This window comes from Tiliqua scincoides, chromosome 1 (genome assembly GCF_035046505.1).
Source record: "Tiliqua scincoides isolate rTilSci1 chromosome 1, rTilSci1.hap2, whole genome shotgun sequence".
Classification (NCBI taxonomy): Eukaryota; Metazoa; Chordata; class Lepidosauria; order Squamata; family Scincidae; genus Tiliqua; species Tiliqua scincoides.
In genome coordinates, this window is record NC_089821.1 from 95,171,824 (window position 1) to 95,183,882 (window position 12,059).

The window sequence follows — 12,059 nt, forward strand, 5'->3', positions numbered from 1 at the left end:
CCCGGCCCAGGGTCCACTTGCGGCCCTTGGGGACTTCCACTCTGGCCCGCAGGAAGCCCCCAGTCTCCAATGAGACTCTGGCCCTCTGGAGACTTGTGTTGGATCAACACAGACTACAGCAACTGCTCTCAGCATGAGGGCAACTGTTCGACTTCTCTCATGAGCTATGGGACAAGGGCTATTTCCTCTGCTTGTTTTTTTGCATCTGTGATGGAGCAGCGGCAGCTAAGGAAAGGCTGGCCTTGCTTTGTACAAGGCCTTTTATAGGCCTTGAGCTCCTGCAAGACTTTCCTTCATTCATATAAGTTCCATCTCTAATATATTCATTTATGTAAATTTAATCAAATTTGAAATGTAAATTAATTCTTTTTTCCCCCGGCCCCTGACAAAGTGGCAGAGAGATGATGTGGCCCACTTGCCAAAAAGTTTGGACACCCCTGAGGTAGAGCCTAATATTCTGCTTCAGGAAGATTCTTCAGTATGTACACATAACTTAGAATGCAGGCAAAGCTTACAGCATTCTGGAATGTTTGCCTTGCAATGTTTATATGAGTCGGATCCAGCAACGAGAGACCTTCCCGCTTCCTCCCTTCCACTGTACTTTGCAAAGTCACTCTTGAGAGTTGGGAGACCCTCCATAATTGCACAGGTAAAGGGGGTTGTAACAGGAAGAGGAGAACCAGCACAGTAACGTTCTAATTGCATACTTACGTCACTGGCAATTTCTCTTGAGGCTTTGGCTGACAGGATTGGGATTGCATCTGCTCTCAGATCAATATATTTCTTTATGTCATCCCAAGCTTCCTTATAAAGTTTCTGCAAAAACACAATATTATCAAGGTACTTTTCTGGCACTTTCATATTTTCAAAATATGCTGCTTTTTAAATATGTAGCATCTGAAACACCCTCAATGAGAATGTCTACATCTGTTATCTTAGGGAGCACTGGAGATATACTTACATTGCTCACATTGACAGCATTAGCCCTGGAGAGCATGATTTCAGGTGTGTCTGGCATCACATGAATCTGGGTTTTATCTTTATCCCATGCTTCTCTGTATTTAGGCTACAAAAAGACACAAAAGTCAATCTTTTAGCATATGCACTCATACTCTTGCACATTCTCACCTTTATCTTATCAATGCCAACATTCTGTGAAGTAATAAAAATATTGGCTTAATATTACAACTGATAGAAACATTTTGTTGCATTGCTTAGTCTACCAAAACAATGTCATGTCATGCTACTGGAAAGAGTTACGTACGAGACTGATTTGTTCAGCATTAGTTTTAGCAAGAACAATCTCTGGAGTGTCAACTATGTTGGTGAATTTTAGCTTGTCAGCAGGTGTGCGGTACGCGTTGTCACTCAGGATTTCCTGGGCAAATTTCACCCTCTTCACTATTGGAGAATCATTTGGAATCCATCCAATCCCACGGAGCCATTCCAGGTCTGATTTATACACAGCCTGTAATGTGATTCAGAGAGGCAGAATAAAGAGCTTCCATTAATTTCAGAGAGGTAGAATAAAGAGCTTCCATTAATTTCTAATCTGTGGCAGTAAATAAAATTAATGTGGCATAAATCAGTCATGAACAACTTGCCCTGCTTACTTTAATAGTACTTATGTTCAACTAACTGTTCCTGGATTGGACCAATGAGAAATATAGACTAGATATACATTAACCTAGAAAAAAGAATTTATTAGAATTGCTCAGATACTAAATTAGTGCTACTTGACACCTGCATTAAAACCCTACTTGGAGTGGACAGAAAATCCACGCACGATACACAAAACCTGGAGTGACTGCACTCCAATTGCTTACTTAGAGCCCAATCCTGAGCTTGGTGCTCCAGTTTTCCACCGGAGCATACTATCGCACGTTTGTGAGGCTTACCACTGGGCTACCGCCCGTGCTAGCCCAGTGCTGGCTGGCTGGCACTGGGCTAGCACCGGGCTAGCGCCAGGCAGGTGCACAACCTCTGCCGCTCAGCGGTCTCACCCAGAGAAAAGTGGGGGTGGGGAGAGAGGCGAGGAGGAGGTGTTCCAGGGAGGGGGGAGGCTGGAGGAGGATGGAGAGAGGGCGGGGAGGAGGCATGATGTGGAGGCGGAAGGCGGGGCAAGGGTGGGCGGGAGGCGTGCCGGGGTTGGGAGCAGAGAAGCAGGGAGGCGGGTCCGGTGGGGCTGTGCTCCACCGGATCCAAAGCACTTGTGCGGGGCTCGCTACTCAACACAAACGTTCTTCCCTGCAGCCAAAAGGTTGGCGGTGAAACGAGTAGCCCCATTGTGGGGCTGCTTCCCTTACCCGGGAGAAGGGGTCGAAAGTCCCCTTCTCCTGAGGTGCTGCCCGTGGTTGCCCAAGATGTGCAGGATGCGGCGGCAACCGTTCTCTGCGCCGTTGCAGCAGTGCGCCCCAGGCAGCTCAGGATTGGACTGTCCGCTATTTACAGAAGCTTTGGTAAGAGAGTTTTTAGAAGGGTCAAGTGCATCATATCACTTTTTTTTCTGAGCGATTTATATACGTAGATACAGTGTAATTTATTTTACTCAGAACTAACCCCATCGTGTTCAGTAAAACTTATGCCGTAAACCTCTCTTACTCACCAGAAACAAACACCTCTACTCGTAGAACATTCTAAAATACTTCCAGTATCAGGGCACGATGTTCCAGTAACATCTGTTTCAGAAATGCCTCCTAAGATGCTCACAATCAAATTCCCTGACAATTTCCCCAAGGATCAATGTTCATCAGTAAAATATCAGTGGATAAGATTGAGCAAATAAATACAGGATTCAGTTATTACAAGAAGAAAATTTTTCAAAACTATCACAATGTCCCTTTGGTCTCCTATCACAGCGACAATTGTGTGTCCACTCATACTTACATCACTCTGTAGTTCATAGGCCTTCCTTGCTTGGATCACATCATTCTGGTCTGGCAGACAAGACCACTGATGTAAGTAATGCCGATAGTCGATATCGCTTACTAAAGACTGACATTGCTTGGCTGCTTGGAGAGCTACCATGTCTGTTGGGATAGTGATCTTGGCTTTTGAATTGTTGTAAGCCTGCTTATACAATCTGTCATTTTGCATCTTCAACACTTTGGCAGCCCATGAAAGTTTGGGATCCTCCTTCACAGAAAGGGTTCCAATATAGTGGCCTTTCTGTTTCTCATGAGCTTCTTTGTACTTGTACTGAGCAGGAAGACAACAACAAAAAAAAGAGTTAGAAGAGCAAGTAGAAGAATGAATCTTCACTGAACAGTTTTCACTGTTCAATTTCTTAGAGCAGGGAACTCCAGATTGTGGCCCACTAGTTAGATCCAGCACCCTCCAGTACCCAAACCCCGGCCCAGGGTCCACTTGCGGCCCTTGGGGACTTCCACTCTGGCCTTGAGCTACTGCAAAACTTTCCTTCATTCATATAAGTTCCATCTCTAATATATTCATTTATGTAAATTTATTCAGATTTGAAATGTAAATTAATTCTTTTTTCCCCCGGCCCCTGACACAGTGGCAGAGAGATGATGTGGCCCACTTGCCAAAAAGTTTGGACACCCCTGAGGTAGAGCCTAATATTCTGCTTCAGGAAGATTCTTCAGTATGTACACATAACTTGGAACGCAGGCAAAGCTTACAGCATTCTGGAATGTTTGCCTTGCAATGTTTATATGAGTCGGATCCAGCAACGAGAGACCTTCCCGCTTCCTCCCTTCCACTGTACTTTGCAAAGTCACTCTTGAGAGTTGGGAGACCCTCCATAATTGCACAGGTAAAGGGGGTTGTAACAGGAAGAGGAGAACCAGCACAGTAACGTTCTAATTGCATACTTACGTCACTGGCAATTTCTCTTGAGGCTTTGGCTGACAGGATTGGGATTGCATCTGCTCTCAGATCAATATATTTCTTTATGTCATCCCAAGCTTCCTTATAAAGTTTCTGCAAAAACACAATATTATCAAGGTACTTTTCTGGCACTTTCATATTTTCAAAATATGCTGCTTTTTAAATATGTAGCATCTGAAACACCCTCAATGAGAATGTCTACATCTGTTCTCTTAGGGAGCACTGGAGATATACTTACATTGCTCACATTGACAGCATTAGCCCTGGAGAGCATGATTTCAGGTGTGTCTGGCATCACATGAATCTGGGTTTTATCTTTATCCCATGCTTCTCTGTATTTAGGCTACAAAAAGACACAAAAGTCAATCTTTTAGCATATGCACTCATACTCTTGCACATTCTCACCTTTACCTTATCAATGCCAACATTCTGTGAAGTAATAAAAATATTGGCTTAATATTACAACTGATAGAAACATTTTGTTGCATTGCTTAGTCTACCAAAACAATGTCATGTCATGCTACTGGAAAGAGTTACGTACGAGACTGATTTGTTCAGCATTAGTTTTAGCAAGAACAATCTCTGGAGTGTCAACTATGTTGGTGAATTTTAGCTTGTCAGCAGGTGTGCGGTACGCGTTGTCACTCAGGATTTCCTGGGCAAATTTCACCCTCTTCACTATTGGAGAATCATTTGGAATCCATCCAATCCCACGGAGCCATTCCAGGTCTGATTTATACACAGCCTGTAATGTGATTCAGAGAGGCAGAATAAAGAGCTTCCATTAATTTCAGAGAGGCAGAATAAAGAGCTTCCATTAATTGCTAATCTGTGGCAGTAAATAAAATTAATGTGGCATAAATCAGTCATGAACAACTTGCCCTGCTTACTTTAATAGTACTTATGTTCAACTAACTGTTCCTGGATTGGACCAATGAGAAATATAGACTAGATATACATTAACCTAGAAAAAAGAATTTATTAGAATTGCTCAGATACTAAATTAGTGCTACTTGACACCTGCATTAAAACCCTACTTGGAGTGGACAGAAAATCCATGCATGATACACAAAACCTGGAGTGACTGCACTCCAATTGCTTACTTAGAGCCCAATCCTGAGCTTGGTGCTCCAGTTTTCCACCGGAGCATACTATCGCACGTTTGTGAGGCTTACCACTGGGCTACCGCCCGTGCTAGCCCAGTGCTGGCTGGCTGGCAATGGGCTAGCACCGGGCTAGCGCCAGGCAGGTGCACAACCTCTGCCGCTCAGCGGTCTCACCGAGAGAAAAGTGGGGGTGGGGAGAGAGGCGAGGAGGAGGTGTTCCAGGGAGGGGGGAGGCTGGAGGAGGATGGAGAGAGGGCGGGGAGGAGGCATGATGTGGAGGCGGGAGGCGGGGCAAGGTTGGGCGGGAGGCATGCCGGGGTTGGGAGCAGAGAAGCAGGGAGGCGGGTCCGGTGGGGCTGTGCTCCACCGGATCCAAAGCACTTGTGCGGGGCTCGCTACTCAACACAAACGTTCTTCCCTGCAGCCAAAAGGTTGGCGGTGAAACGAGTAGCCCCATTGTGGGGCTGCTTCCCTTACCCGGGAGAAGGGGTCGAAAGTCCCCTTCTCCTGAGGTGCTGCCCGTGGTTGCCCAAGATGTGCAGGATGCGGCGGCAACCGTTCTCTGCGCCATTGCAGCAGTGCGCCCCAGGCAGCTCAGGATTGGGCTGTCCACTATTTACAGAAGCTTTGGTAAGAGAGTTTTTAGAAGGGTCAAGTGCATCATATCACTTTTTTTCTGAGCGATTTATATACGTAAATACAGTGTAATTTATTTTACTCAGAACTAACCCCATCGTGTTCAGTAAAACTTATGCCGTAAACCTCTCTTACTCACCAGAAACAAACACCTCTACTCGTAGAACATTCTAAAATACTTCCAGTATCAGGGCACGATGTTCCAGTAACATCTGTTTCAGAAATGCCTCCTAAGATGCTCACAATCAAATTCCCTGACAATTTCCCCAAGGATCAATGTTCATCAGTAAAATATCAGTGGATAAGATTGAGCAAATAAATACAGGATTCAGTTATTACAAGAAGAAAATTTTTCAAAACTATCACAATGTCCCTTTGGTCTCCTATTACAGCGACAATTGTGTGTCCACTCATACTTACATCACTCTGTAGTTCATAGGCCTTCCTTGCTTGGATCACATCATTCTGGTCTGGCAGACAAGACCACTGATGTAAGTAATGCCGATAGTCGATATCGCTTACTAAAGACTGACATTGCTTGGCCGCTTGGAGAGCTACCATGTCTGTTGGGATAGTGATCTTGGCTTTTGAATTGTTGTAAGCCTGCTTATACAATCTGTCATTTTGCATCTTCAACACTTTGGCAGCCCATGAAAGTTTGGGATCCTCTTTCACAGAAGGGGTTCCAATATAGTGGCCTTTCTGTTTCTCATAAGCTTCTTTGTACATGTACTGAGCAGGAAGACAAAAAAAAGAGTTAGAAGAGCAAGTAGAAGAATGAATCCACAGTTTTCACTGCTCAATTTCTTAGGGCAGGTAACTCCAAATTGTGGCCCACAAGTTGGATCCAGCATCCTCGCTAATCCCTCCCCCGCATGAATGGAGCTTACCGTTCCACACAGGAGACTGCCATTGTGGCTGCCAGTCTTTCCCCATGTTTGCTCTGCTCCACTGCTTCTGTGTTCTGCCCTGAAGGCTCTGCGCCACGATTTCCTGGCAGGCGCAGTGAGACAGAGAGAACATGGGAGGAGATCTCCAGTGACAATGGCAGCCTCCCCCGCAGAATGGTAAGCTCCAGTCATACCAGGGAGGCTGTTTGCAGCGTACAGCAGTCTCCAGTTTGGGTACCGCTGTCTTACGGGATTCAACTAGTGAATGAATATTCAGAGGGGAAAGGTGCATCAAGATCCACCCCCCAAACTTTTCTTGTACAATATTTTCCAATATTGCTTTCAACCCTGAGTTTAAGGGATAGGATAAATATTTCAAGTAACTAATTAAGGGTCCAATTTTCCAGTGCCAGTGCAGCTATGCCAATGGGGCATGTACTGCATCTTGTGGTGGGGCAGCAGTCACAGAGGACCCCTTAAGGTATGGGAACATTTGTTCCCTTATCTTGGGGCTGCATTGTGGCTGCACCGGTGCTGGAAAACTGGATAGGTTTGGGCCCTAAATCTCTAACTGCAAACTCTTCATAAGTCTCAATGACTTTTGGATAGAAGACAACTGTGAGCAATAATTAATAAATCACTGTCAGAATTCAGCTCAGACAGTATCTCAACACACAACACATTCAATTATGCTACACTTGTTTTGGAAGCTGTGAAGATGTTACTCTGACATTTCATATCTTAAAAGAAAACTTTAAAGCAATTTGAAAAAAAAAACCTGAATAATTTTGTTGCCAGCAAAAAGAATGGGCCTCTTAAATGGGTGTTACTTATAAAGGATCACAATTTACAGCATATAGTACATCACAAAGTTTCTTAAAAGTATCTTTCAAGTACTGCAAAATAATAGCATGTATTAAACTGACTTTAATATTGTTCTACATTTCAAACTTTTAAAGTGTTGTATTTAAAAGAATTGGAGAAACTGAGGTAAAATATTACAGGCATGCAGCAAGGCAAACTGTATACAGCTTAATGCGTGAACAGTAATTGTGCATGTACTGTATGCACCTTGACATACACACAGTTAACAGACAAACAAAAAATTAGCCACTGTAGAGCTGGAAGTTAAATAATAAAGAGTGTATATACCTCACTGGCAATTTCTCTGGAAGCTTTAGCATGCTTCACTGAAATAGCATCACCTGTTATGTCATAGCCTTTAGCCTTGGCTTCATCCCAAGCTGCAGTATAATGTTTCTGCAAATAAAATTAATGCATCATTTTCAATGTAGCCATTTAAACATATGAAGAATATAAACACAGATGTTCCTAAAATAAAAGGCAGAAATTACAAATGTTCTGCAATGACAACTGGATGCAAGCATACTGTGTACACATACTGTACATGTACTGATAGTTTTCTATCACTGACTTGTCCACAGTTTACTTGGGGCTTAGATGTGACACAGCACAATCCTATGCATGTAAGTCCCACTGTGTTTAATGGGGTTTACTCCCAAGAAAGTGTGCATGGAATTACAGCCTTACAGAAAGTAGGTGGGGTTTGATGTAAATTGGCAATAACCGAACTTAAGAGAAATGTAACTAGAACTCGTAATACAGGTTGGACATCCCTTATCTGAAGTGCTTGGGACCAGAAGCGTGTTGGATAATGCATTTTTCCGTATTTTGGAATTCCAGCATAAACCTATTCATTTATGTTTCATATGCACCTTATGTGCATAGCCTGAAGGTAATTTTATACAGTATTTTAAATATTTTGGTGCTTTTTGTGCAACCCATCACATGAGTTTAGGTGTGGAATTTTCCACTTGCGGCATCATATCGCCACTCAAAAAAGTTGCGGTTTTCAGAATACTTTGAATTTCAGAATTCCAGATAGGGTATGCCCAACCTGTAATAAACCTAGATAGACAGACAGAAATAAATGTTTCAAAGAATCTAGTTTGTTCCCAAATTCCCAGTTAAATTGGGCCACAAAAGCCATCTTTATAACTCCAGCCCCCCCTTGTCTGACACTTTTCTGAGAGATGCAAAACCATCATCACCTTAAAGTGTGACTTGCTGTTTTTAGCTTATTTGAAGCCTTCAGTATTATATTGACTACTGCTGTTTGAATTCTGTAGTGTTGTAGAATTGTGTGTTTACATTTTTGTAAGCCACTTCGTGTTTTTTAGAAGTTAAAAGGGTGATGATGATGATGATGATGATGACGATGACGATGATGATGATGGAGTCATCATTTCAAAACCTTTCAGTCAGGTTTGTGGAAATGAGGAAGACCAAGTTGGTGCTATTTCACCTATAGGGCAAAATCCCATTCAAGGAGGCCTGTGCGACAGAACTCTAAGAGGACTATGCCCTTACTTATCACTATAATGCAGTGGTTCCCAAACTTCTTAGCACCAGGACCCACTTTTTAAAACGATACTCTCTTGGGCCCCACCTAGGTTTACCAGTCTTTTAAAAAAGATTTAGAAAGAAATAATACATTTATAAGTAATAATGACCAGAAACAAAGATCCACAAACATTTATCTCCCTATATTTACACATGCTTGCAAACAACAGGAGCTCAACTCCTTGCAGAGTGGCGAGCAGCAACGGTATCTGATTTTTGAACAGCTTCAGGGCATGAAGCACTTACTTATCTGATCTTTCCAACACCCTTTGGTGACCCACCAAAAATCAGGGTTGCGGCCCACCAGTGGGTCCTGACCCACATTTTGGGAACCACTGTATATAATGCATATATCTTGGTTTTTTATATATATATTCAAAAATTACATTTATTTTCTATTAATTACCTGCATACAATTTTTTGACTATGAGCCGAATCCTATCCAACTTTCCAGTGCTGATGTAGCTGCAATGCAGGCTGAGATAAGGAAACAAATGTCTTTGATAACATTTGTTACCTCCTTACCTTGAGGAGGCTTCCATAACGGCCCCCTCACCTCAGGATGCAGTTCACGCCCCATGGGTACAGCTGCATCAGCTCTAAAATGCTGGATAGGATTGAGCCCTATATGACTTAAATCTTCATCCAGTTGCTGATGCTATCAAAGAGATTTTTCATTGCTTATGTAAAATACATACCTATGAACAGGATTACAGTCAAAACTAGAAGTCAAATACCTCTATGTTTTTAAGAACAGTTAATTATGGGAGGATAGAATTACAGCTGCCATCCTATACACACTTATCTGGAACTCGTAAGTTCCATTTAACATAGTAGGACTTACTTCTGAATAAGCATACACTGAATTGTAGATAATCTAACAGGTATGTGTATATCAGTATGTTTAATACACCCATATGCAGATCGGTTTAATTAATTATCTTACATTGCTGACATTCAGAGCATTAATCTTAGACTGCAACAGCACAGGGGTGTCTGCAGGAAGATGGATCTGAGTCTTTTCTTTATCCCAAGCTTCACGGTACAAACTCTGAAAGAGGAAGAAAAGACTGGATTATTCCACTGCGTTATGAGAACCTCCCATAATTTTCAGAAGCAAAGAATAACTGCATTCTACCCTTTCTTTCATATTCTTTCATTCTAAGGAATACAGAAATTCCAGTTTACCTCACTGATTTGTTGAGAATTGATTTTAGCCAGAACAATGGGAGGAGGGTCAACAATACAGGTAAATTTCAGTGAATCTGGACGTTGCTTATACAATCTGTCATTCAGGATCTCTTGAGCTTTCTTCACTTTCATAACGTCCACAGAGCCTTCTGGCATCCATCCAATGCCACGCAGCCACTCCAGGTCTGACTTGTACAAATTCTGCAAAAGAACCAATTAGGAGATCAACAAATTGACTAAAGATGTTTCCCTTGATCTGTTCATAAGAAGGTTGTTGTCTCTCTGTCAAAGATAAATAATTAGCCTGCTCCTGAAGAAGAGTCACTCAGCTTCAATGCCTGGTGTTCCATCAGGTTAGAGGCAGAGTGATTTTCATAACACTTGTGAGAGAACAGGATGAATGGTCTTATCTTTATTTCCTTTTCAAGTAACACACCATAGAACAACAACAATAACAGTAATTCCAGTTCTGAATATTCAGGAAGGAGGGATGGTGTTGAGATGGGGGGGGGGGAGAAGCTCCCTGTTCAATATGTAGCTCAAATTATTTAAAAATTAAAATGTATTCTCATGCATCTCAGCGCATGTAGAAATAGAAAACAAAAGACTAATTCACATAGGTACAGAGATACTAACAAATTTTATAACATGTCTGAGTATGATGGCCTTCTGCCCATGGGAATCCAGTTATGTGCTACTGCCACCACATGCAGGATTCATCAGCCTACTATAAACATCACTTTCAAAGTAAATGACAGTAGCAACTCCATATGGCCAGCAGGAAATCAACACATGCTTTTGAAGGACACTCCCTCACACTTGCACACAGAGCCCAAGATTCACGTCACATGAATCAGTGCTAAGGCATGACCTAATACAGTTAACACAAGCTGAGAACTTTGAAGATCAGGTTGCCGGAAAGCACAAAAACTTTGTGCTTTGTGCACAAAGATGGTTGCCTTCCTATCTCCTCCTTTCCATTGTGCCCCCTCAAAACCTACTCCTGAGAGTACAGCAAAAACCTGGAATACCATGGGATGGGATGTGTGAGTGAGTAGAGGGACTCTGGAAAAGGGACCCTTCTGATTGTGCAAGAGCACCTTTAGATCCAAACCATGGGTTATGGTGAAGCAGCGAGTTGCAACTGAGTATTCCAAGTCCTGGATTCTAATGGCCAACGGGTTAGCCACACCAAAAAAAATTAACAGGAAAAGAAAAGTGGGAAGTAGGAAAGGGAGGTGCTGGGCTTGTCACCTCCCTACTAAGGGAGGTGCTGGGCTTAAGCCTGCTTGTTTGTCTACTTATAATGGCCAGCACAAAGAAGGACAATGCCCAACCAGACCACTGTGGACGAACTAGCCAACACTCTACCAAAGTAACCCTCAGAAAATACCGTAATAGAAAATGACTTTCATATATACTCTGTGCGTGTGTATGTTTTAATTTTTTACTCACATCACTCTGTAGATCATAGGCTTTCTTGGCTTGGATGACATCGTTCTGGTCAGGCAGGCATGTCCATTCATGCAGGTAGTGGCGGTAATCAATGTCACTAACCAGCTTCTGGCAGTTCTTGGCCAACAAGATGGACAGCATATCCACTGGGCTATTAAACTTGGTCTTCCATTTCTCAAACTGTTTCTTATATTCCCTGTCACTCTGAAGTTTGGCTACATGCATAGCCAATACCAACTTGGGGTCATCTTGTACACTAAGAGCTCCAATATGGTGTCCAAGTTGCCTACGGTAGCCTTCTTTGTATTTGTACTAATAACAAAAAGACAGTGAGTAGTTTTACAAATATGCAAGCTTCTGCGATGTTAAACATATTTCAGAATTCTTCAGAATTTTTTAATCATCAAAATGTACATAAATTACTGTGCTTTTAATTTTACTTTGTGTCTTGCATGTATAATCAAGATTTAATCTAGCTTTCACCTACATAAATAAATGTACTTAAATT

The 12,059-nt window shown here is 42.4% G+C and overlaps 1 protein-coding gene across 1 annotated transcript in view; it reads right to left on the reverse strand.

Moving 5' to 3' along the window:
* Positions 1-12,059, reverse strand: part of NEB (nebulin) — a 205,240-nt gene that overhangs the window by 97,853 nt on the left and 95,328 nt on the right. Inside the window, exons 74-85 of the mRNA XM_066621543.1 lie at positions 11,552-11,863; positions 10,094-10,297; positions 9,852-9,956; positions 7,634-7,741; positions 6,012-6,323; positions 4,391-4,594; positions 4,088-4,192; positions 3,838-3,942; positions 2,887-3,198; positions 1,265-1,468; positions 962-1,066; positions 712-816 (exon numbers count right to left, since the gene is read on the reverse strand). Coding sequence (XP_066477640.1) covers positions 712-816; positions 962-1,066; positions 1,265-1,468; positions 2,887-3,198; positions 3,838-3,942; positions 4,088-4,192; positions 4,391-4,594; positions 6,012-6,323; positions 7,634-7,741; positions 9,852-9,956; positions 10,094-10,297; positions 11,552-11,863 — 2,181 coding nt within the window. The remainder of the gene's footprint in view (positions 1-711; positions 817-961; positions 1,067-1,264; positions 1,469-2,886; positions 3,199-3,837; positions 3,943-4,087; positions 4,193-4,390; positions 4,595-6,011; positions 6,324-7,633; positions 7,742-9,851; positions 9,957-10,093; positions 10,298-11,551; positions 11,864-12,059) is intronic.